The sequence below is a fragment of the Equus caballus genome, chromosome 5 (genome assembly GCF_041296265.1).
Source record: "Equus caballus isolate H_3958 breed thoroughbred chromosome 5, TB-T2T, whole genome shotgun sequence".
NCBI lineage: Eukaryota > Metazoa > Chordata > Mammalia > Perissodactyla > Equidae > Equus > Equus caballus.
The window spans coordinates 58185511-58211004 of NC_091688.1; the positions used below are offsets into that span (position 1 = coordinate 58185511).

At 45.6% G+C, this 25494-nt stretch overlaps 2 protein-coding genes across 23 annotated transcripts in view; both read right to left on the minus strand.

The window, feature by feature from the left end:
- The window catches only part of MAB21L3 (mab-21 like 3), a 47700-nt gene extending 24802 nt beyond the window's left edge, over positions 1–22898 (minus strand). For all 22 annotated transcript variants that reach the window (XM_023641362.2, XM_023641360.2, XM_070267165.1 and 19 more), the window contains exons 1-6: positions 22760–22898; positions 13283–13423; positions 9847–10138; positions 6910–7088; positions 6230–6424; positions 262–1658 (exon numbers count right to left, since the gene is read on the minus strand). In XM_023641362.2, the coding sequence (XP_023497130.1) occupies positions 1425–1658; positions 6230–6424; positions 6910–7088; positions 9847–10138; positions 13283–13423; positions 22760–22807 (1089 nt within the window). In that variant the 5' untranslated portion in view covers positions 22808–22898 and the 3' untranslated portion in view covers positions 262–1424. The remainder of the gene's footprint in view (positions 1–261; positions 1659–6229; positions 6425–6909; positions 7089–9846; positions 10139–13282; positions 13424–22759) is intronic.
- Positions 22899–24539: 1641 nt separating this feature from the next.
- Positions 24540–25494, minus strand: part of SLC22A15 (solute carrier family 22 member 15) — a 110985-nt gene continuing 110030 nt past the window's right edge. Inside the window, exon 14 of the transcript XR_002808124.2 lies at positions 24540–24628. The gene's annotated coding sequence lies outside the window, so the exon portion shown is untranslated. The remainder of the gene's footprint in view (positions 24629–25494) is intronic.

Here is a 25494-nt window from a genome sequence, read left to right on the forward strand (position 1 = left end):
AAATGCCAGAAGAAACTATTGACCTTCCTAAGAACTCCCAGAATTCCTGGCACAGGATGTGTAGCCTGAGGACCTCGGTGAAACTCAAAATGGGTGTGCTCAAGAGCCTTCCACACCCTCACCCTCGTGTGAGCCCCAGCCCTTCTCTGTGCAGTTGCTGGAATGGACATTTAAAATGCAGATCAGATCATGACACCCGTCTGCTTCAGGAGAGGCCAAATGTCACAGCTTTGATTTTAGAATGAAACACAAATTCCTTACCTGCTTTCCAAGGCCAAGTCATCTGACTCATGCCAGCCCCTCCAAGTGGGCCCTTGGCCCCCTTTCCTTCTTCAGCTGTTTGCGTTTTCATCCTTTAAGGATCTCTCTGTGGCTCTATTTCAATATTCTGTTTATTTGCTTCAGGGCACTTGCTACAATTGGTAACGAACATGTTTATTTATCTGTTGTTCATTTCCTGTCCCCACCATTAGGCATCATGCATCAAGTAAGCCTTGTCGATCTTGCTCTTTGCTGCATTCCCAATGCCTAATGAGCATGTATTTATCAATGAATGAGTGAGTGAAGCGAGCAAAGGAGGGAACTGAGAGATGAGTGACACCAAAGTCATTCCATGCAGATGGTGGTACCAAGTTCATTCATAAACATAAGGAAGTCCCATCCCTGTCCTGCAGCACGGGAAGCAAGGAGAGGGCAGTGGCTGCACTTCATCTTTGACGCTAGGCATCAAAACCACTCTTTTCCTGCTTCGAGAAACCAGGGAAGCAGACAGAACACACCACAAACCACCGTTTAGAAGAGCTGGAGGCAGCGAGGAAACACAGGCATGCTGACCCAGCAGACCTGTTCCATCACTGGTGTGGGGACCCATCCAGGATGCAAACTCCAGCTACTAAACCCACGAGTTACACTTTGTGCTGATCCAACGCCTTCCCCTTGAAAGGACACCAGCACGGTCCCGCAGGTTCACAGCCCTGCTGTGAGGCAGGCATATTAACAGTCCCATTTTACAAATGGGAAGATAATGAGCCCGTGGTCAGTGGCTGGAGAACCACGGCTGGGCAGCAGGCTGATGCCTGGCCTTCTGGAAAGAGGTTCTTGTCTCCATCCTCCTTGTCAGACCATCAGAGCCTGAGCAAGGGAAAATAACTTCAGAACTGTCATCAGTTCAGAAACTGGCTTGGTGAAGCTTGCTGAGAGCTATCCCCAAGAGAGGTAGCTAGTGAGGGCTGAAGTGCTCTCGTGGCTCCAGGGAGGCCTGGGTCAGACGTCTTAGGGCACAGTTTCCCCCATCTTCAGTACTACTGGGCCAGTGTAAATTCCTCCGTCATATGTTGCTTCTCTCCTGGGCAGGATCGTGGCATTTGACTGGAACGATCCACAGTGAACGAGGGTCAAGCCAGAATGAAATGTCCAAGAGTCTCTCAGGCCAGGCTGATCTGGGGGTCCTTCAGGAAGAAGGCCAGTTTCTGGGCCACAGCATCCAGCTCGCATGAGCTGGCGTGCTGAAGGAGGTTGCTCTTCCGCACGAAGTAGTGTTTCAGAAAGCGCTGGCTCACGCACTTGTGCAGCTTCCTCACCAGGCGCAGGAACGCTTTGCGGAAGACCTGCCAGTCCTTCAAGTGCGGATATTTCTCACAAGTCCAAAAGAGCACTGTCTGTGGAAGGAAGAGGTGGTGTCAGACACGGTTCTGGGCAATTGAGGAGAGTATCTCCAGAAACATTACTGAGCTCACATGGCCTTGGAAGGAGGGAGAAAGAAGTCACTCAGAGCAAGTTGGTTCTGCCATGAATTCATGGTCCCCAAGCTCAGGTGGGCTCTCAGACTTGCCTGCTGGTCTCCTACACCTCTTTGTTAATTTATTCTCTTTCCACTGACATTTCCTGTGATCGCTACTCTCCTTAAATCTGTACTCCCCTATCCCCGGCAGGTGCCTATGCCTCTGACTTTACCAGGAAAATGGAAACCCTCATGCCTGCAGACCAGACAGTTCTGCTGACACTGGCATCCTCCTCTCCCTCTCTGCCTGCTCCCCTCCTCCCAGCTGGGGTGAATCCTCTGCAGGGCTGGGGATGGTCCCTTCCAGAAACCGTAAATGATTGATCTCCCTCTTTCTCACTGGCTTTTAAAACTGTCCGAAGCCCTCCGACACCCCTAATCCCACATCTCCCTCCTGCCCTAACTCTGCAAATCCAGGTGTCTCCAAAGAAGCATCCCAATCATTTGTCATCATTTCTTCTCCTCGGATGCCGTGCCTCACTCGCTCCAGCATGGATTCTTCCGCCATCAGGCCTCAAAAGCTGCTCTCCTTAAGGTCCAGTGACCTCCATGTTGCTAAATCCAACAGGCCTTTCCCAGCCTTCACTTACCTGACCTAACCTTTCAGCAGAATCTGATTCTCACACCTACACCCTCCCTCTTGAGCCATTCTTCTCTTGGCTTCCAAGCCATCACGCACTCTGAGGTTTCTCCCAGCACCACAGCTGCTCCTTGGCACGCTCTGCTCAACCTCCTTTACCTGCCTCTAATGTTGGAGTTTTGAAGGCTCAGTTCCAGGCCCTCTTCTCCTCTTCTTCTATCTTCCTTCCACAACAGGGGTTTTAATTCCCACTAAATATTGGTGACTTCTAATTTTTTCCCTCCAGCCAAGACTTCACCTCTGACCTCCTTACCTGATACCTCTTGGAAATCTGAAAGTTATCTCAGCCAACATGTCCAAACTGAACTCATGGGCTTCCCCACAAATCTGGTGGCCTCCAGAGTTGCTCATCCAGCCAGTTAGGCAAGACAGAAACCCAGGAGTCATCCCTTCGCTCACGAGCCCCAATCAAATCCCGCCAACCCTGCTGCCTAAGTCTTTCTCAAATCCACCCACCAATCTTCATCTCTAATATTATTATCCTCTTCCATCACATCTCACCTGGACCTCGGCAATAGCCATCAAAGTAAGCAGTCTGCATCTATTCTTGTCACCATCCAATCTGTCATCATCCACACTGCAGCCAACAATATTTTTGAAATAGAAATATGTTTCTTTTTGTCCAAAATACTTCAAAGTATTTCAATGCCTTGTATTGAAAGTATTCTTGTCTAAAATACAAAGTATTGCAGTATTCTCGTCTCAAATACTTCTTCCCATTGTTTGTAAATTAAAAATACAACCCTTAACATGGTTTGGATTATAAGGTTTGGTCCCTGCCTTCCTCTGTGGCCTCATCTTGCCCTGCATTTTCCCCTTGCTTCTCCTTCTGGCTGCACCAGCCTTGTTTCATGCTCTCTTCTATCACAGGGCCTTTCGCATCCAACTTTTCTGCATGGAGCAAACTTCCTCACCCACTTTGTCCTGGAAACTCATCCATCAGATCAAATTTCCCTGTGACACCCGTTGAACATCCTCTTTGCCATGTACTTCTCCTAAGCAGCAACGATCTCAGTAATCGTCATTTGTGTGTTTATTTATGTGATCCCTACTAGACTGTAAATGCCACGAGAGAGGAAGAGTGTCCTCCTTTTATTCGCTGTTATGTCACTGGCACCCAGCAGAGGGATTGGCCCACGGGAGGCAGTCAATAAACATTTATTGACTAAGTGAAATAATTAACTAATATTATTGTTTAGATGTTGAGTATTTTTAGAATATAGTCTTTATGAGAAAGTAAAACAGTTTTAGGTTCACAGCAAGATCTTGACTGCGTTTTGATTTAGATTACATTGTTTTGAGTGAGTGGGAGATAATTTCATGCTGGTCAAGCTAACCTAGATAGCAAAACAAATGCTGTAATTCTTTTTGTAGTTAAGCTTTTATCTCCCTAAGCAAACTGAAGCTGTTAAGCCCATTGTAATCAACCCCTGTGCCTGGAGTAGGTTTTAGGAATAAAGAAACCAATGAAAGATAAGCTCTTGCTTCACATGAAATCACTTTGGGGGAAAGCCTCTCGGGAGAGGAGGCGAAGACCTTACAGGACAGTCTCAGACTCAAGGCGAGGTGACCATAACTGGCTGGTTTACAACCCAAGTTCTTCTACTTTTCCCAAACTAAAGCCTTGGCAAGGATCCCATACCCTCAAGTCATTATCCAGGATGGTGTCTAACACCACATTGTCACCAGCCACCTTCGTCCTGATGCCTAAATGTGAAAGAATTCGGCCCTCGGACCGAGGGTGGAAGACTAGAGGAAAAGGCCGTTAGTACTGTTTCTGTTTGTCCCACCCTTCTCAACAAATAACCCCCCTTTTCAAAGCCCATTCTTGAGAATGCACAATTTCATTGTTCCATGTACGTGGATTAGGGAGGATTGAAAGAGAGAACCTGAGGAGTTACCCTAAAATCCTCTAGATCATTCAGAAGCCACTAGAACAAAAAGCAATCCTTGGGTGGGACGCAGTTCTGAGTGCAGCCAGGGTCTGGAAGGCCCTAGTGGGCTATTCAATCTTAGCTATAATATTCACACCCTTAATGAAGTCAATGGTTAAGATTATGAGGTTTTGATAGGAGACAGACTGGAGTTTGCTTCTCAGCTCTGGTTCTTCTCTTGCTTCCAAGGCAAGCAACAAGCTAACCCCACAGAGTGAATTAGACTATCTTCAGAAAGCACATGCCTGTGCAGGAGAGCGGGTTGTGTGTCTTCAGGGGAATGTTCTTGGGGACACAATGAGAATGTTGAAACTCCAGAGAAAGTCCCAGTATGTGCAAATGAGATGTAAACAGATTCTCAGGCAGGCGGGGGAGGACACGTTTATCAGGTAAGATAAGAAAACAAAGCAAAGACTAGTGATTTTGTGGGGGAAAAAGTTGACTAAGACGTGAAGTTGTTCATTCCTTCAGTCAACAAATATTGACCAAGCAACTACTCTGTAAGAAGCATTGGGAGAGAGCCTAGGGGTTCAGTAATAAACAAGACCAACGTGGCACTTACTTTCAGATAGATGACATTAGAGCTGAAAGAGTAACCCAGGTCTGGAAAATGGTTGTCCATTGAATGAGAGGAGGCCCAGGTAAGAGCATGCAAGGAAGGCACCACCCAGTCAGGTGACCACCCCAGGGACTTGTGCTCACCTGTGGAAGGGCAGGGAGAAGGGCTGAAGCTCCCAGTCAGCTACTAGCTGGGCTGGGGCTGTGCTGCTTGTAAGAGTCTGACATCTCCCAACCCCAGCATGCTGCACACACTGTTACGTGCACATCCAGTTCACTATGTATGGTTGGAAATTTGAGAAAGAGGAGTTGGGAGTGTGATCCAAGGCCACCTCTCCAGGGGAAGCCCTCTGGTCCCCCAGGCCGGGTCAGGTTCTGTTGCTCTGAGCCTTCACCGTGACACTCTATTCCTCCCTAGTGCTCCCCAGGCTGCGTGACTCCACACGTACCTGTGGGACTATTTGACCATGTCTGTTTCCCCTGCTAGACCGTAAGCTCCATGACAGCAAGAGCAACAACCATGTCTGCGTTTGTTCACCTTGTATCTTCAGGTGTAGAGCACACAGCAGGTGCGGGCCCATAGTAATCTCAACAAACATTTGCTGAGTGAGTGAGTGAGTGAGTGAATTCATGCACATGCAATGTTGGATTTGGGGAAAGGCGAGGCAGTTGCTGGAGCACGAAGGAAAATGCTTGCCCGATGATTTGGAACCTGGAAGCTCAAGTTTGCAGCAATGTTGGTGTAGTGAACCCCAACATTTCCTGGTTTCCCCTCTGCTCAGAGTGTGTCTGTGTGTGTGTGTGCATGTGTGCCTGAGTGGCTGCACTCAGGCTAGAGTTGGGATGGAGTGAGTCATAACACCAGGGAAAACATGGATTCATCCGAGGTTTGAGCAACTCACAAGATTTCACCAGATTGTAGATTATTCAAGGGCAGAGACCACATGTTGTAATTCATTTCTGAACCTTGACAGGGTTTCTAGCATGTTGTGGGCACTTGTTTTGGTTTATTGAGTGAAATAAAAGGGGAGAAGAGAGAGAAGAAAAAGTAAAGACAAAAAAGAAAAGGGAGGGGGACTGGGAATGGGAAGGGAGGGAGGCAGAGGTGTGTGGACACACATACCCAGGTTTATAGGTCTCCATGTGAGTGATAATACGTGAGGTGGCAAATATGGACACCAGAGCCCCATCCTGAATTTGTCACATGCACGCCATCCCTTCTGAGTGGCTCTGGCCAGGCCCTGCAGTGGACGCAGAGGCCACCCACCCAACCGCAGCTGCCCTGGGCCCTCCATGGCCCACGGCCCGCACACTCACCTGCAGATGGTGGGACGTGATAACAGGCCTCTTCCCTGGGCACCAGACATCCTCCTTCATCTGCCTCATGACCTGAAAACACTTCCTGCGGCAGCCCCCGTCCTCATCCAGCTGCTCCAGCAGCACCTGCTCGGCCTTCAAGAAGCTCAGCTGCCAGTGATAACTTGAACCGGCCAACAAGGTAAATCCAAATGACTGGAAGAAGAGACAAATATTGGGAAAATGAGAAGGCTGATGCTTGCTGGGTTAGAAAGCCATCTCAGAAGCAGTCCACTAATCTGGGGGACCTGCCACCGGGCAGGCGGTCCATCCTACGTGGGGGCATGGAGGGAGCCTCAGGGCAAAGCCCCTTGCCCGTGGGCTGTTAATCGGAGACGCTGTGTCCAGTTTCGCTTCGGCAGTGGTTCTCCTCTTGGGCCTGCACCAGAATCACCTGAAGAGCTTGTTAAAACACAGATTGGTGGGCCCTGCTCACCGAGTCTCACTCAGTGGGTCCAAAGTGGGGCCCAGAAATCTGCATCTCTAACAGCTTCTAGGTGCCGCTGCAGGTTCTGAGGCCCACATTTTGAGAACCACTGAGCTCAGTTTTCCTTGCTAAGCTGGTTGGCAGTCAACCTTCCTAGGCCGGTTAAGCTGTGAGTATCTGTGCTCTGGTGAGCGCGGACCCTGCCCACCGGTACCTTGGTGCACTCCACTCTCTCAGGGGAAGGCCAGCGCTTCAGACATGGAGGCCACTGGGCTTTCTTGGACCAGACGGTGGGGATCTCCACTGCGGGGACCAGCTCTACTTCCACCTGACGTGAGGATGCTTCCACGGCAACGCAAACGGCAGGGCAGTTTGCCAGCATGCTGACCTTACCTGGTGGGAAATGACAGACCATGAGAAGAGGAAGCTCTCTGAACACAAGCGTTCAGAGAAGGAATTTGTGAGCAGCGGCTCCGACCAGAGGTTCTGACAGCTCCTTGCAACTGGTGGGGCAACTTTCACAACTTTCATTGCTAGAAAAATCCCATTGTTGATGGGTTTTTTCCATTGTCTCTCTCTCCTCTCTCTGAAGGCTTTTATGGTACCTTTTCCATTAAATTAACAGATTCTTTTCAGAAGGCTCAACTGAAGAGAGACACAGAATGGAAAGAAAAGGTACAGTGTTTGCTACTGTAAAATGAAATCCAACCATTCTTCCAAGTCCCCTCAATCCCACCCAGATGTCCTGACCTTGAGTAGGACAGCCTTGGTCCCCTTACTTACTCATCTGCCTTTGGTGGAGTTCGGTGTGACCTGTCTCTTACCTGAGTCACAGTCTCTCTGGTGGTATTTGTTTCCACCCCCATTAAGCCAGCCTAGCCTCAGATGTATTTATCATCAATAAGCCCTTAGAATCATAAAATACTTCAAAGTGTGTCAGAGCCACTGGCTTAGAGTGTCAAGTGAGTGGAAAGGAGCCCTCACTGCCTTTTCTGACCAGGCAAAGAGAGAGAGAGAAAGTAAATCCATCTGGTTAAGTTTTCTAGCTCATACACTAGAATTCATTTCTAATGTGTTCCCCCTGCTTTCAAAGATCCACAGTGGATTTTTGGTTAGTTTGCCTTCATTACAGATAAGGATGAGCGGGGTGAATCGGGATCTATTATTTTGCTTTTCCCTGCTCAGAGAAGAAAGCGGCAGCTCGTTCTTAATGGTGTTTAGGCTGTTCAAAAGGAAACATTCGTCCGCTTGGGTGGGGTGTGACAAAGAGCTTGTTGTCAGCATCTCATCAGAGCTGCCCAGACAGTAATGTGACAACGTCTGGCACTGCAGCATTGTTTACTGAGAGCACCTCATCAACCTGGCCCAGTTCGAATCTCTTGTTTGCACTTTCACTGTTAACAGTGTCGCAAAGTGAAGAGGTGAGCAAATTCGGGAACCAGCCTGCCTGGTCCACACCCTGCTTCTGCCCCTCTGCTGACAGGTGTGTGACCTGCGGCATGTTACTCTCTCTAAATCTCAGTCATCTCATCTGTAAAACGGTAGCAAAAGAATGCTTGCTCTATAGGGTTGCTCTGAATATTAAATAATCCATGAAAGCATCCTACTTATGGTAAAAATCCATTAATCATGACCTACTTCCATTATGGAACATTTCAGAACTGTTCTGTCTAGATAAACAAACGTACATACAAATCCTCTTCTTTCTATACAAATGGAATCACATATTATTCAGCAGTTTGGTTTTTCACTTCATTATCTAGCACGGGCATTTTCCATAACTCTGTGTGCATATACACACACATCTCATTCCTTTTATAGGCTGCATAACAGTCCTTTGGCAGAGGTAGCATAATTTGTATAGTCACTTTTCCTTAGTTAGCTATTTAGATGATTTCTGCAGTCACGTGCTGCTTAATGACGGGGATACATTCTAAGAAATGTGTTGTTAGATGATTTCGTTGTTGTGGGAACATCATAAGTTTGTACTTACACAAACTTAGGTGGTATAGCCTACTGCACACCTAGGCTGTATGGCACTAATCTTATGGGACCACTGTCACATATGTGGTCTGTCTAACTGAAACATCACTATTTGGTGCATGACTATAGTGATTTACTATCACAAGGCCTATGGCAGTGGATATCTTTGTGCATATTTCTTTGTGCATCTGTAAGAATATATTTCTAGAACTGGAATTGCTGAATTGCCGAGGAAGCACACTACAAATGTAAAAACAGACTAATTGCCCTTTAAAAAGAAGGCACCAATTTGTGCTTCCAAGAATAATGTATGAAAATGCCTCTTTCGCCATGCCCAGCCCTACACTGAGCATAACCACACTTTTTCATCTCTGTCAACCTGTTAGGTGTTTGAATGTACATTTATTGAAATATATGTTAGATGGAACATTTTTTCTTATTTTCACTAGCCATTTATTTTTTTTTCTGATTCATGTTTTTTTTCATTATTTACATTGGTCTGCTCATATTTATTGGCTTATAAATACACTTTTGTAGTTAAGAAATTAGCCATTTTTTCCCAGTTTGAAATTCACCTTTTTACTTTGTGTAAACTGAAAGGGTGTGTTTGTGTGTCGTGTGTGTGTGCACATATGCCACACTGTACTGTAGCTTAAGATTTGGGGGTTGTCAAACTTAAGCAGCTCCTTCTGGCTTCTGGATTTTGTGCTTTGGTGTAAGTCGGTGGTTTCCAAGTGTGTCTCAACACACTGGGTCCGGCAGTCAGTTGGAGGGTGTTGTAGCAGAAATGTTCTAATAACAAAGATCTGTTATTAGAACAAATGTTCCAATAACAAAGGTTTGGGAGTAATTTGCTTTTTAAAAAGAGTGCCCAAGTTTTAAAGCTAACATACTGGAAAGGGTACATAACCCCACGCCTGTCACATCCATGCCGGGACAGGGATCTACGTGAACCCACGGGAGTGTGTTGTGACTATGAATTCCATTCTTCCATGTGTCACAGCAGAAAAAAGAGCTAATTCATATTATGGGGATTGAACACATGTAAAGAGCAAATGATTACTGTCTCAATTTAGGGGCATGAGCTTCAGGGAACATCCAAGCAGGGGTTTTTAGAGCAAAAGGGAAATGCCAGAAATTTCCCTTGCACTTTTCCTGATCAGCTCACCTGAGAGGTGACAGGTTCCAATTGCATTTTCTACCAGCTTCCGGAACACCTGGAGGACCTTGGCAGGCACAATGTCTCCCTCGATGTTCACGTCTGCCTCGTGCCACTGCCACAGGCTCTTCGTGAACTGCCCCACTGCCAGCCACTGCTGCAGGCCCTCAGGGTCCCGCAACGGGCAGGGGAGCCTGGCGCCCCGCAGGGTGTAGTACCGCCAGCGCTGCTCCTCGGCCTCCCTGTACCCTGCCAGGCCTTTCAGTGGGACTGTGATGAGGAACTGGCTGGGGGCCAAAACCTGGGGTCCGGAAAGGAGAGAGAATGAGTGTGAGTTCATAGACTTGAGATGTAACAGAAGTTCTAGGAGAGCTGACCTGTTGAACCAGGAAACTCCGTTAACCACTCCACCCTCAGCAAGGTGACAAGGTGGACAGAGAACTGCACCAGCCAGTTGCAAAAAGATTGCATCTTTGACTTGCACCCCTATGTTCATTGCAGCATTATACACAATAGCCAAGACCTGGAAGCAACCTAGGTGCCCCTCAAGGGACGAATGGATAAAGAAGATGTGGTATATACATGATGGACTACTACTCAGCCATAAGAAATGACGAAATCCAGCCATTTGTGACAACATGGATGGACCGTGAGGGTGTTATGCTGAGTGAAATAAGTCAGAGGGAGAAAGTCAAATACCATATGATCTCACTCATAAGTAGAAGATAAAAACGACAAAAAAAACACACATAGCATTGGAGATTGGACTGGTGGTTACCATTGGGGAAGGGGGAGGGGGGAGGGCAAAAGGGGTGATTAGGGTCACATGTGAGGGGTTGCACTATAATTAGTGTTCGGGTGGTGAACATGATGTAATGTATCCAGAATTTGAAATATGATGTACATCCGAAAAAATAAAAATTAAAAAAACAAAGAAACAAACAAACAAAAAAAGATTGCATCTTTGTTCCACCACTAACCCATTGTAATGCTTCAAGCAGGTAATTAACTCACTGAGTCCTTGGTTTCAGGAATCTGCGAGGAGAGAGTGTGAACTCGATCTGGAACTATAGAGGATGCCTAAAGTCTATGAGAAGAAGAAAGAGCAGGGACAGGCACTGGTGTGCACTGAGTTCCACATATACTAAGCACTGCAATTCTTGTGTATTAGCACAAGATTTGTATTTGATCTTCACAGTCACATGAGGTGGGCTTTGCTGACATTTCCTCAGTGAGGATCCTATGGTTCAGAGAGTCTCTGAGATCTCCCCAGGGACACACAGCCAATAAGTGGTAGAGCCAGAACTTGGTCTTAGGTTTCCTGATTGCTTGTTCAATGGCTGCTTTTCTACTCTGGGCAGGCTCTCAGTAAAGAATGAATGACCTGGAATAGGTCAAAGGTCTGGTATGAATAAAGGGTAGGAAGGGATTGGGGAGGAGGTGAAAATATTCTGCAAAATGCCTTTCTGTTTGCTTGTACTGATGCCCCACAGCCAATATTAATGACTAATTGTTACAAAATCACAGGTGAAATGAAGGCCTATTTGTTGAGACAATGAGAACTGTTGAGATGATTCTAAGTTTAATGGAATAAATCAGTCAGAATCTACCTGCTCTCTTTCTACAGGAACCAGTGGAGCAGTGGTCGGGGTGAAAGTGGTCGGGCCAGTAGCCCAAGGGATAGAACAAACTGGTCAACAGGGCAGTACCACCAAAAGGACCTTGACCTTTGACCACATCACCTGGCAGCCCACGCCACAGAGCCCCTTTCCCATCAGTCAGCTGTACACTGAAGGAGCCACTTCCTTTTCATGGAAAGTTCTAACAATGAGATTTGGTTAACCTTTGCCCCGGGGCCCAATCATTGGCCACTTCAGGGGTGAACACCAAAATCAACAACAACTGATTCTGCCTCATTCTCAGAGAACAATAGTTTGATACTTTAGATGATGGGTCCACATGACTTCTGGTGTTCATAGAAAGGTCATGGGATTAAAAAAGCAGGAAAAAAACTAAGGTATGGCACTCAAAGTCTATACGTTATTTGAACCCACTTGCCTGTGAATTCAAGAGCACAACTATCATGTTACTGGCCACATAAATGGTGCTTGATAAATACTTGTTGAATTTGATCCAAGATAAACTAAAAGCAATTTTTATATGCCCCTCTGTAACTATTTTCAAAATTTAATATGCAGGACATGATGTATATAAATGCAAGATATATTTTAAGCTATGAATGCTAAGTGAGACCACAGAAGGAAATTTCCTCGGATATAGTTCTAAGAAAAGTAATGTTATATTTCTATTCCTAGTCACTAGTCTATATTTGTCTCATTTAGGTTGGCAGGTGGTAGTGTTGGGCAGATGATGTTCGGATATTCCGGGATCCAATCTAGTTTTACAATTTTCATTCCGGGGTGAATTTCCTAAGATCTGACTCTGTCCCCAAATCCACAAGTTCCAGAATCTTGTGGGTGGTCCTTGCACCCACCAACCTTGAAATGTACCAGACTAGCAAAGGTCTTTTGTTCAGGTACTAATTCTTTTGCTCATTCATTCATTTAACACAAGTTGAGCATCTACCATGGACCACACACCATGCTGGGTACTAGGAATGGAGCAATCAATAATCATGATCCCTACAATCAAGGAACTTACAGTCTTGTGGGAGAGATAGGGCATGAATACATATAAATTTAATACAAGTGAAAGGGGTTCTTGTGTGTCAAAAGAAAAATCGAGATAAAGGAGCATGGGGATTCTGAGTGATTCAGAGACTCACCTCTCACATCTCTAAAAGGGAGAGAACCATAATGTCTGTTCCACTGGCTGAGTGAGATAATTTCTGTGAGAACAGCTTGCCCACACTACAGTGTGGTGTGAATGCTGATTGTCACGCACAGGCCCCAGTGCAGCTCTGTGGGATGCCTCGGCAGGGACAGGGGTCTGGACGCTGCTCCTGCAGTCTCTAAGGGCCATTTCTTCCACATTCTTCCTTCCCCCACCTGCAACCCATAGACTATCACTTTCAACTATTTTCTCACTAGTGCCCTGACTTCCCCCTACCCAGTCCCCAATCTATTAAGTAGGTGAGTAATAAATGAATGTGTGCTTAACTAAACGTTAATTGTTACCATGGAACGTGCTTTCAAATCAGAAGCCCCCCGTTGAGTTCTGCATTTAGTGCCTAATAACACTTGATCAAGTCATTTGACTTCTCTAAGCCTCAATTTTTGTTATCTGTAAACTGGAAATGTGGGGGTTCAAATGAGAAAAAATCTATGAAATGAATTTGTAATGGTAAATACTAAGAGTACCTGTGGAAACATGAAGTATGACTAGTACTCTTCGTCAAGTGAGCGCCTGACACATACCGAGACCCACTCACTCGGTTTCCTGGCTCTCTGGGTGAGGCACTTAGAGATGCATGTGATCTGCTTACCTTAATGTTCCCGTTGTATGTGCCAGAGTAAGGGACGGCTTGAAATCGAATGTCTCGGGTGCTGATTTCTGTGGTCAGATGGTGGATGACTTTCTGCACCTCCTCCACAATCTGGGAAATCCACTGACGCCTCAAGTCCACCTGGGTGTGAAGGGATCCGCAAAGGCAGTTATTTCCGGTGCAGGCCCCGAGGCACCAGCATAAGGAAGGGACAAGAACAGCGGTGGGTGACCAAAGGAGTTCAGCTCAAAAATCCTGCTTTCCCAGGAACTCCAGGGCACGTGAACTTCGATCTGATGACACTCCTTGGTGCCTCAATGTTCTCTTCGGAAATAGAAGCATCGTTCAATATTTATGTAGTACCTACCATGTGTTAGATGCCCCTCTAGGTGCTGGGGCATGACAGCGAACAAGGCAACAGCAAACAAGATAGACATACTTGCCCTCTGGTTGAAAATATAGGATTTAAGTATATATACATACATATACACAAACGTCATGTGTGTGTATAATGTAATATCAGGTATGATAAGTCCCACGAAGAAAAAATAGGATAAGGGATTAGAGAGTAAAGGGGCTGCTATTTTAGATTGGGTGGCCAGGGAAGACTTCTCTAAGGAGGTGACATTTGAGTGAGCCCTGAAGACAGCTCGCGAAAGCAAATTCCTAGACCCCTAAAACAGGAGCCTGCTTGGTAAGGCTCAAGGGCCAGCAAGGAGGTTGCTGTGTTTGCATCCTGGAAAAGGAAAAGGAGGGTGATAGGAGATGAATTTGGAAAGGATGGCAGGGGCTGGACCGTCACGCAGGGTTTGTGAACCATGGTGAGACCATGAACTGGGATAATAACGCCTGTGTCTGGGCTGGGGAATATCAAACAGCTTAATGCATGTAAACACACCGCAGATTGTTTTCTGCTTATGTTGTCAACAGATGATGGGTCCCTCCCCTCTTTTTGCTACTGGACCCATAAGGAAAGGCATGCATTTACATTTCTTCTGACTCTGCACAGCAAGTCTCCAAGGACTGGAAAATATCCATAGAAAATAGACCTATCTTAAAAAATATCTAAGGTTTAGGAAAATAGATGCTTGTGGGAAACACAAAGAAACTTTTAGTAAACTCTAGAAGGAACAGAAAAATCCAAATGAAGAAGAAATGGGAAGAGTCTGCTAGGTTTTTCTGAAACAGAGGGGCTCTCTGTCACGTTGCTCAGGAGGCAGCTGCAGCCTGGTACCATTGCAAGAGTCTCCCTCAGCGAGGCACTGCCGAGCCTGTGCAAGACCGGATCTGAAGCAACATTCAAGACATCTAAATGCAACGTCCACCCGTGAATTTTTATATTCCCTCTGAGTTTTGTACAGTGATTGTTCCTATACATTCTGGAGTGGTTTAAGACATTCATAAACTGGTCAAGAAAAAAAGCCCAAGTCAAAGAGATTTCTGTCTGTTTTCCTAAACTAAGTTATCAACTAGTCCAGTCACCTGAGACCTCACGCCTCCCACCAACCAACAAGCCAATGACACAGGGACATAGAACACAGATATGCACGTGCATCAATTTGCACACATGTTGTTTGTCACATATAGAGTCAGTTCATTGATAAACATTTATTTAGCACCTGCTATGTGCCAGGCCCTCTGTCACATGCTGGGACGCAGCAGTGAGTAACACAGACATAGCCATGCACTTACAGCAGTGGGCAAAACAGGCATACATACAGAATATAAGAGTGGGGGCCATGAGAGGGAAGTGTAAGGTGTCACTGGGTACAACAGGGCAGTTGGCCTAATCTGCAGCCTGACACCTGTTTTATATGTACATATCCTCACACAGAGGACTTTCTTTAAAAAACTAATACTCTCCAGATGCCCAGGAATAACAGGAAACATGAGATAAGATGCCTGATTTTAAGGAGCTTACAAACTCACTGGAAATATATGATACACATGAAACTGGCTTTTCAAAATCTATGTCTTGTCTGACCTTAAATATGATGCTCAAGGGTATACTAGCTTTAATACCATCTTTTTGCCACCAGCAGCCACCCACCCCTCTTCATATGTCCAACCAACTATATTCATCATGGGAGAAGGGACCAGGGTACTTTTCTTGAGCATTTGTAAAGTATCAAGATTCTGCATCTTCCAGAGTGTGCAAGTGGAAGAAAGAAGGTGGTCACAGAGGGGGCAGGTCATTTGCCATGCCAAAAATGAAAGAAAATGCTCTTAGAAGCCTATGATTAAGGGTCCTCTCTATTGTAGGACTTCTCCTACATGTTGTAATTCAACTCCTTTGGGACAATTTTTGTTGAACATCCACTTCATGCCAGTTTCCGTGCATACATGTTGTCAAGGGGCTTACAGATGAGATGAAAGACAAGACAAATAAACCAGAAATTAAAATCCCAGCAATCAGCTAGGTAGAGGTTTGCACAGGATACTATGGGTACAGAGAAGAAGGAAGTTTCATCTAGTTTAGAGTTGGGGGGCCCTTCCTGGAGGCATAGTGTATCAGAATCGTATCTTGACAGATGAGTAGGAGTTAGCTAGAAAGAGAAGGGCATGAAAGTTGTTCTAGAAAAAGAAAATGGCTGATATCTAGCATGAGGAGCACAAAGGAAGAAGTGCAATAGTTTCTCTATTGTTGGAGAGGAGATTTCCTTGGAGGAGGATGTGAGGCAGGAGAACAAAGAGCAAGAGGTCTCGAAAATAAAGGAAGAAGAATTTCGAGAACTGAGTCAACAGTAAGTGACTGTTAAGTGCTGAGTGAGATAAGGGCTGCAAATTGTCCATGGAGTTTGGCAACTAGGATTGCTGTGTTCGGAGAAGTGGTGGGCATCAGGCCAGATTAAAGTGGGTTAAGAATGAATGGGAGCAGAGCAAGTGAAGACAGAGGTAAGTAACTCCTCCAGGAAGTTGGGCTAGGGAAGGAAAAAACAAACAAGGACAGCAACAGGTTTTTTCAGAATGACACACAGGTTTGAACATGTTTAAATGCTGAGAGAAAACAGCCAGTGGAGAAGGAAGAGACAGCAGAGAGCAAAGCCACTGCGTAAGGATTTGCCAGCCAGAAAGAGTCATGCAAATCCAGAAGCCTGGTGAGGAACTCACCTTGGTGTGCCAGCAAGGAAGAAAGATAGGTGCAAATACAGACAAAAGGGTGGGGGATGGGAGGAATCAGAGAGCTTTCCTGTCTGATGTCTCTTTTCTTTATAGAGTAGGAGACAAGGCAATGAGATGAGAGTGAGGTGGAGAAGTGGAGGGTAGGGGACTTTTGGATGACAGACTTGTGACATAGCTTCTATGAGGAATGAGGGGCTATGTAAGCACATGTGTAAAGATTGCCAGGCAGGACCAAGACTCAACTGTGGTGGGCCCATGAGGCTGTGGGACACCAGCGGACTCAGGTATAAGACGTTCTCTAGCACCTCTCGGCCCTTCAACGGTAGCAGTTGAGGTGCTAAGATTAGAGTTTGCTGGGCAAGATCTGGGGAAGGATAAAAGAGCAAGGGAGGGTTTCAGTGCTAGGCTGTGTTTTCCAGCCTGGGCAGGCAATAGACGAAGCCAGTTTGGTAGATTAGGGGACATTGGACAAGCTCAGGGACCAGAAGGGTGACCAGGTATAGTGGGGAAAAGTGATACAAGGGCTAACTAGGTAGAACATTGCAATCAGAGTGGTTGGGAAACAGTATTCTCAAATAGTGAAGTTCTCAGAATGTGTTCAAGACTAAGGCTAGCCCCCCGAATCTCCCGAGCCTGCGGATGTGAATCTAGAGAACCTGAATGTTGGTAACACAGTGGTGAATCTATCTGTGCCCATACATTTTGTTTCCTGAGTTAATAAACTAACAAAAAAGTTGTCACCATATTGACGCCATCAAATCATTTTTAACTGATAAAGCTTGAGAGAGAGAGCGTGTGTGTACACAAACATGATGAGTAGCCTACTGGAAAAAGCTCTCCATTGTGAATTTCTTCTACAAATTGTGCCCTCGTTTGATGATGGAATTTTCTTGCTGGGTGAGACAAGTTCACACGCTCCTTAGAAGACACCTATAATCTCTCACTCATTATACAGGGTTATTAGCTTATCTTAATGACTTGTTTTGATTTCTGAAGGTAAAAGTCAGAATAAGGGAATAGTTTTCTGGGCCTAGAGCCACAAATCCTGGTTTTGATTTTCGTCCCCCATCACTTCTGCTGCAATTTAGCCTCAAGGATCTTAGAATTAGAAGGGACCTCAGAAATTATCTTGTCTGGTGTCACTTTACAGAAGGCCAGAGTGACAGAGTGGCTCTCCTGATGTCACAGTGTAGTTGACAGCAGGACTAGACCTAATGCCCTGGTCCCCCAACTCCTCTTCCCATCACACTTACCACACTCTCAAGTAGAAGCACTAGAAATATCACCTGCCCTTCATTCTCTTCCTGAACCTAAACATGCCCTCCGTTTGGAGTCGAGTCTTCTGATATTTCAAAGTCCAAAGTCTCCGTGTATTTGGGTATCACTGACTGTTCTGACAGCCCACAGGCACACGAGGACAACACAGCAGGGCATGACACTGGTGTGGGGTTTCACCAGAGCTGTAGGGGGAGAGCCCCATCTTGAACACGCCTCTCCCACAGTGCTCAAGCCACTGGAGTCAAATGGGAGCCTCTGTCCCATTAGGCGATGGCAGCCCTTTCTTCCCCACATCTCTGGCCATACTTCCTGCAACTGGTTCCTACCTCTGCAGCACCACAGGGCTATTTTGCAGCTCCAGAAGGGGTTTGTGCTGGGGTTTCCCAGGCTCAGTCCCATGCACCTCTTGTCACCCCTGTGGTGTACCACAACGCAGAAACCCCGGGCTCTCTCCCCTCCCTTGTCTTGACTACAACCAAGGGAGGAAGAGCAAGAAGATTCCATTTCAGGGTGTGGAAAAGCTGGGAGTGGGGCCTCGGGCAGCATTACAGGGAGGGATCTTGGTGAAGAAGGAGGCTCCACCACGGGTAGACACCCATCGCCAGGTCAACCTCAGAATCCTTTTATGGCCTCTCAAACTTCAAGAAGCAAGTAAGATACCAGTTGCAGCCTTGTCACCAAATTTCTTTCATGGCAAAGCTTTGGAACAAATGTAAGGGGGAACTCTGATAATTTAAGAATCAAAGTGCAGTCAATCCCAAGCTGACCTCCATGCCTGCTGAAGTCTCTCTCACCTCCCCTGCTGATGGGGCCAATGAACAAAGGTGCATTGAAGGACGGCATTTGTGGATGTGACTGAGCCAAAGCGGAAATGAGCTGTATTAGATTAATCAGGCCATGATGCCAGATGTAGTTAGATCTTCTAATCCAACCCTTCCATGCACTGACCCTGGAAAAGTTATGCCACACTTGTTAGCGTGTGGATTCAGTTACTCTAATTAAGCAGAGTTTATGCAAAAACAGTCATCAGAGGCACCCTTTGAGGGTGCCATGCATTTTTTGTGGGCCTCCCTCCCACCAAGGCATGTCTAGGTGCCAACACACACGTACACATCCCCACCCTGGGCTACTTTCCTCCTCCCCAAACACAGCATCAGGCCCATTGTTGTCCTACACATCATTTGCTACTATTAATAGCTCAAGTTTGTGAGCCTGAGTTCAATTTACTGTTTCAAATATAAATTATTGAGAATTCAAGCTTACCCTCTAAACATCACTCTGACTCACTTGCATTTCAATGTGCTTTCTTGAGAGAGAGGTAGAGGGGTGGTGCTAAATAGCAAACCAGGAATGTCACTTAGGCCTCGTCACACCCATGAGCACATGGCTCATGCGAACATCATCCATGATGAGTGCCACTGGGGGAAAAAAGGCTGAGAACTTCCTGCCAGACAACAGGAAGTCAGACTTTTAATTCTGGAATTGCATTAAATTCAATAATCAGTTAAAAAAAAAAAAAAATAGACACCATCTCTGTCTTCCAAGGGTTAATAATTTAAAAAGATGGAGGGGCCGGCCTGGTGGCACAGCAGTTAAGTTCACACGTTCCGTTTCAGCGGCCTGGGGTTTGCTGGTTTGGATCCTGGGTGCAGATGTGGCACCACTTGGCACACCATGCTGTGGTAGGCGTCCCACATATAAAGTAGAGGAAGATGGGCACGGATGTTAGCTCAGGGCCAGTCTTCCTCAGCGAAAAGAGGAGGATTGGCAGCAGTTAGCTCAGGGCTAATCTTCCTCAAAAAAAAAAAAAAATAATAATAATAATTTAAAGAGACGGAAACTTAAATTCAGTGATCCATATAGATGAGACAGTAGACTTTCCACCATCATATCCTCACCTTTTCAGACTAATTCTTCCGTGAACCAATGCTTGGGCCTCACAGGACATCTGCAGTGCGTACGTATAGCAGAAGCCATAGCAACAACAGCACTATGGAGCTAAGAATGGTGAGTCCTTCCCGTGTGCAGGAGGTTTCACAAGTGTTGGCTCCTTTAACCTCCCAACAATCCTTTAAGGTGGATGCTATGATTATCCCCATTTTACAGATGAGGAAACTGAAGTTTAGAAAGTGTAGGTAATTTGCCCAGGGTCCCAGAGTCAGTAAATCACAGAACAGGGATCCGCACCCAGGCAGTGTCATTCTGAACCCTTGTTCCCAACCACTGCACTGCTCTGCCACCTTAAGGACAAGGCGACCTTGAATGGAATCCACACCAACTGCTCGGATGGGGTTCCTTTAGCCTGGAAGGCCTCTCCCGTATCCCTCCACTTATTAAAACTCTACACGTGCTCCTAGGCTTTGTCTCTACTCCTCTTTCCATGAAATGGCTCTCCCCTCAGAGCTAAGACTCCTCTCTTCTCCTCCAGCACCCTGTCTAAATCTCTACTGTAGCCCTTGTGATTGGCCACATATTCTATGAAGCATTTGCCTGTCTGCACATGGAACTTCCTCCTTGTACCTTTGGAATTATGTGTGAAATCTGCAGGTGAGATAGGGCCATCCTTAAAGATACCTGAAACACAGAATTTCTCTCTCATTTAGCAGGCCACATCCCGGACCTGTGTGTTAAACACAGTGTTTTGCACAAAGTAGGTGCTCAATGTGTCTTTATGGAGCTAGAGAGGAGTTTAGCAGAGGAAATATGGCTTTAGAGTAACAAAGAGTAGACTGAAACCTCAGCACCTTCACTATCTAGCTATGTGACTTTGGACAAGTTATTTAATCCGCATGTGTCCCTGTTTCCTCCTCTGTAAAAATGAAGGTAATATGCACGTCACATGGTTATTGATTAGACTAAATGAAATACCATATGGGTCTCAACCTGCCAGCCCCTTTTACTCCATCCTTGCATTATCTTCAATGAACCCTAAAGATATTTCTAACCACATATGTGCAAAGACACTGTGTGAACGTCAAGGAGAATAAAGATATCCAAGACATTGTTCTTCCTTCCAGAAACTTATATGGAATAAAATGATATGATAATTAAGTTTCCACCCAAGATAATAATAGGAAAAGTGTCAGGAGTCAATATACAACTGATTGCCAAATAAACATTATCAGTAATAATTATGATGTGAGTTTACAGGAGGGCAAAACATTTTGTGCTGGAGTGTCAGGGAAATCTTTCTTGAGAAAGTGGACTCTGAGCTGAGTTTGAAGGTTGAGTGTGAGACAGAAGAATAGAGAAGAAAGAGGATACCCTCCCTGGGAGAGGAGGCGGGGGTTCCAGACTGAGACCTTCTCAGGGCACAGTTCTGGTGGGGCAGCAGTAGCAGATTCAACCACCTACAGGGATGGAGTAGGGAGAGGGTGGGTGTCAGACCAGGAGTGCTGCAGCCTGGAGCTGGTGAGCATATGCTCTGTTGGACAGAAACCCAGCTCCAGCCTGTCATTGCCAGACAAGAAATTCGGATCTGTGGTTGCCAGATAGCCTGATTTTTTTCCATAGAAGACAGAAATCTGGATTTCTATGCAAAATCTCATGATTTCTAAATGTTTGCAACAAATCTGAAAAATTTGTAATTCTCTGCAGGTCAAAGAAAGTCCAGCACAGGCTGGATACAACATGTGGAGCACCAGTTAGAATTTCTGCTATTGGAAATGCAGGGAGGCAGAGGGTAGAAAGACAAAGTATTATTTGAATGCTAGGCTAAAAAATTTGGACGTTTTTCTTTTAGAAAGTACAGGGCCATGGGAAGGTGTTGGCCAACACTCCTGCCATTTACAGCGCCCCAAAGGAGAAATAGTGGCAAATCACTTTTTTTACTATAATTTTTTATCATCATAGATTTTCCCTATCTATCTCTTTCAGTAGTTTTGCCTAAAAAATAAACTTTACTCACCACTCTCCTTTGTTTACATGTAAAGGTATGAAAGGCCAAGACTACCCTCTAACTCTTAGCTTTTTTGGGTTTTTTTTGAGGAAGATTAGCCCTGAGCTAACTGCTGCCAATCCTCCTCTTTTCTCTGAGGAAGACTGGCCCTAAGCTAACATCCATGCCCATCTTCCTCTACTTTATATGTGGGACACCTATCACAGCACGTGTGCCAAGCGGTGCCATGTCCGCCACTGGGATCTGAACCGGCGAACCCCGGGCCGCCGAAGTAGAATGTGAGCGCTTGACTGCGGCGCCACCGAGCCAGCCCCCAACTCTTAGTTTAAATGTTTTAGTTTTAAGGGTGGCTCTGTGCCTTTAGTAACTTCATCTGTAAATGGAAAGGCTTAAATTAGATAATATTTAAGGACCCTTCAAATTCTAATATTCTAAGAGCCTATGACTATATATAGAAGAAATTAAATTAATTCATGTGTACTAAAAATATAACGATACATATTTTTTAATCTAGTAGTTTCACAGTTTTCAAAAAGCTTTGCCTTAAACTTAGAAGATTTCATCAACCCTCCTTTTTAAATCCTTTTTTTAAAATTCCCTAAAAGATGATAGACGGAGGCTCACAATTTGGAAATGAGAGCTTGAGCAAAGAATTGAGAAAACAATCTAAGAGCCTGACCTTAAATATTATCTAATTTAAGCCTTTCCATTTACAGATGAAGCTACCAAGGCACAGAGCCACTCTTAAAACAGAAACACCTAAACGAAGAGTTAGGGACTAGGCTTGGGCTTAAAGCTTTTTCCATAGTGCCACTAAGACGTATTAGCTTGCCCATTTTATGGAGAAGAAAGCTGAGGCTTAGACAGGTTAAGCGCCTTTCCCATCACCATGCAAGTATCAGTGGCAGAGCTCGAGTTCCAACCCAAGCTCTAACTCTCCATTACACACAGTATACCCAACGTGCCTCTGGCACTAGAAGCTCAAAGAAAGGACCAAAATATAGTAAGTCCGTAAGCACTCTTAGGGGTGATGGTCTTGGGTTCCTGAGGAGCATTTGATGTATCTTTGGAAGCAGCCTGAAATCCTTTCTGAATCAAGGTTGGCGGGGGTGGAGGGGTGCGGAGAGGTGAGGAGGGGTGAGGAGGGGTGCATGGGAGAGACCAGTATCTGTCCTTACTTGATCCAGTAGGCAATCTTCTAAGTTTCCTGCAGTCAGGGATTTCATGGCTTCTTGGTCACTCCTGAGTGGAGCAGTGATGTCTTGGTTTGTTTCTCACTGGAGGACAACACTTATGAGTAGCTCTCCCAATAATGTTAGTCTCCGGGAATGTGTGTATGGACCAGAGACTTGCCTTCTCAGTTCTTCACTCAGGTTCTTATTCCAAATTGTGAGCATCCATCTGTCATCTTTTGGGGAATTAAAAAAAAAAAAGAATTTAAAAAGAGAGTTGAAATTGAATTTCAGTCCAATCTAATTTTACTCCATTTAGCTCGATTGGCTGGTGCTTTGACCACAAACAGCAATTTTTCAAGCTGTATTTCCCACTTGAATACTTAAAAGTTCCATTCATGACAGAAATGCCCTGTTGTTGGCTTCTTCCCACCTTTTTATGCTCTTGTCCTGACACTAGATGCAGCTTGGAGCTCAGAATCTTATCTCTCCATGTTCTTATCTTGTTGACAGTAAACATCTCTTGCCCTCTAATCCAGAAAATCCCACAGATTGATTGCCCTTCTTTACAATGAAGAAATAGGAAACTGCCAAACAACCAGCCTGGCACCCGTCATTATGGCTACAAACAAGAGATCAGGTCTTGTTCACCAGATCAGGGCACAACAATTTGCATGTGGAAAAGCACACACACACAAACACACAGAGCCATGAACACACACAGGCACAGACACGGAGGCAGGCATAAGTGCACACACACAGGCACACCCAGGGGCAGCAGGACAGGGACCCTCTGTTCACCTGCTCACCTTTGCACGTAATCTCCCTCTTCCCACTTGAAAGCTGGCAATAAAAATAAAGTCAGTGTAAACAGTACCCTTGAGAGTCGAAGAAACACTCACGTCTGGTTTTGCCAGCAAAACCATGTTGGAAAACAGCTCAGGCAGTAAATTCCCAGTCTGGCTGGCTGGGGCTGGTTTGATTACAGAGCAAAAAAAATAATTCACAATAGCCTCATCTCCCTGAAGCTGGTAAACCTCAGAATCTGCTATCAGATGATCTAAACAAATTACAGCGCTTCTGGGAGCCCAGGTTGCTCCTGAGCAATCTTCCAAAGGCAAGTGTCTCTCCAAATCCACCTCTGAGTTCCCAGCAACCGTGCTGGGTGCCTGGCTACTCTGCTTCCTGTCGCTGCAGCATTTGCATATCTTCCCGTACTCAGCCCCATCTGAAAGCCACATCAGAGCCTCTGGCTGCTCTGAGCTCCGCCCACCTTATTAATCCCAGCGTTGAGTCCAGCTTCTACAGATTCCTGTGAATCTGTAATCTGATGTAAATACTGTAAAGCTACCCCTCCTCAATATTGCCTCCATTTTCCATTTTCTTCTATTCGTAATTCTAAATCTTCTTTTGATATCAAATGCTCCCAAATATTTCAGAATCTTCCCTTGGCTTCTCTCTCTCCACTGGTCAATCATTCTAAACTATGGGTTTTATGCAGAAGGAACAAGAGCCCCTCCCTCTGAACTTCTTGCAAGTCACAATTCTCTTTCCACCTCATTTTCAACTTCACCAAAGTCCTCCTCTTTCTCCCACATGCTCCTTTTGGGTTCTTCCTTCTGCTTCCCTATAATCATTAACCTGGGAGGCCCTTTCCTCTGGTAGGGCCTTTCCTATCGTCCTAAGGTTACCCTAGACACCTATCATCAGATTCACAAACTTTCACCGTTCTGTGCCTGTGGCCACCCTACCTCAATTGCCCCAAGTCTGCAGCTGGTCAAAATGTTGAAACTGGAATTCTTCTCTCGTGCTAGGGTCCAGTGACGCTTGTTAGATGTGAGCTGGGATAACAGTGAACAGGGCCAACTGAGGGGCCTGGAAGAAGAAGAAGAAGCATGTGCTCAGGGTGGCTTATCAGAATCTGAGTTTACCTGGTTGCCATACCTGGGAAATAGGAGTGTTGTATAAACACAAGCCGTTCCTCACTCCATGATATAGAGTTCCTTATGGGCAAAGGTTCCAAAATATAGGGCAGTCCCACAAAGACAGGCCCTCAGACAGATCGGCAAAGACAAACTTTCTTGGCAGATATAGATCTCTGGCTAGTTGGATATTGGATCAGCAAATATTTATTGAGCAACAGTCTGCCTGAAGCAGTCTGCTAGGCCACTGAGAGGCATCCAAGTTAACTCAGATTCTTCTCTTTCCTCGGGAAATAAATATCCTCGTTTCTCATGACTCACATCAAATGCAAGTATGAACATATAAACCAGCTTTGGTTCAATTTCTGTTGTGAGGACCAAGAAGTTATTTTTTAAAGTCAGTTTAATAAGGTATTCAAACCCCTAAACATCAACATGAGAAGTCCCGGAAAGGGGACGTCACCCTGGCTCACTAGCAGAGGTGTTCGCTACTGATTGACCTCGTGGCCAAGATGATCATCCTAAGAAAGAGAAGGGTTGGCTCGGTCCACATCAATCCTAGATATACAAATTGGTTAAAGTTCACCTAGGTTACAAACCCTGACATATTCTTTCAAAGATTTCCTTTAATCCTGGGGTGACTCAACTCTGACACCTCAGAGGACCAAACAGAGCTAATTGTCCGTGCTGGGAGGAGGCCCCAGCAGTGAACAAGGCAGGGACCCTGTCTGTTCTGTATCCCCGATGGTCCAGTACCTAACACATAACTGACCCTTAATAAATAGTGGTGAATATTTGATTGCATTAAACATTAAAGTG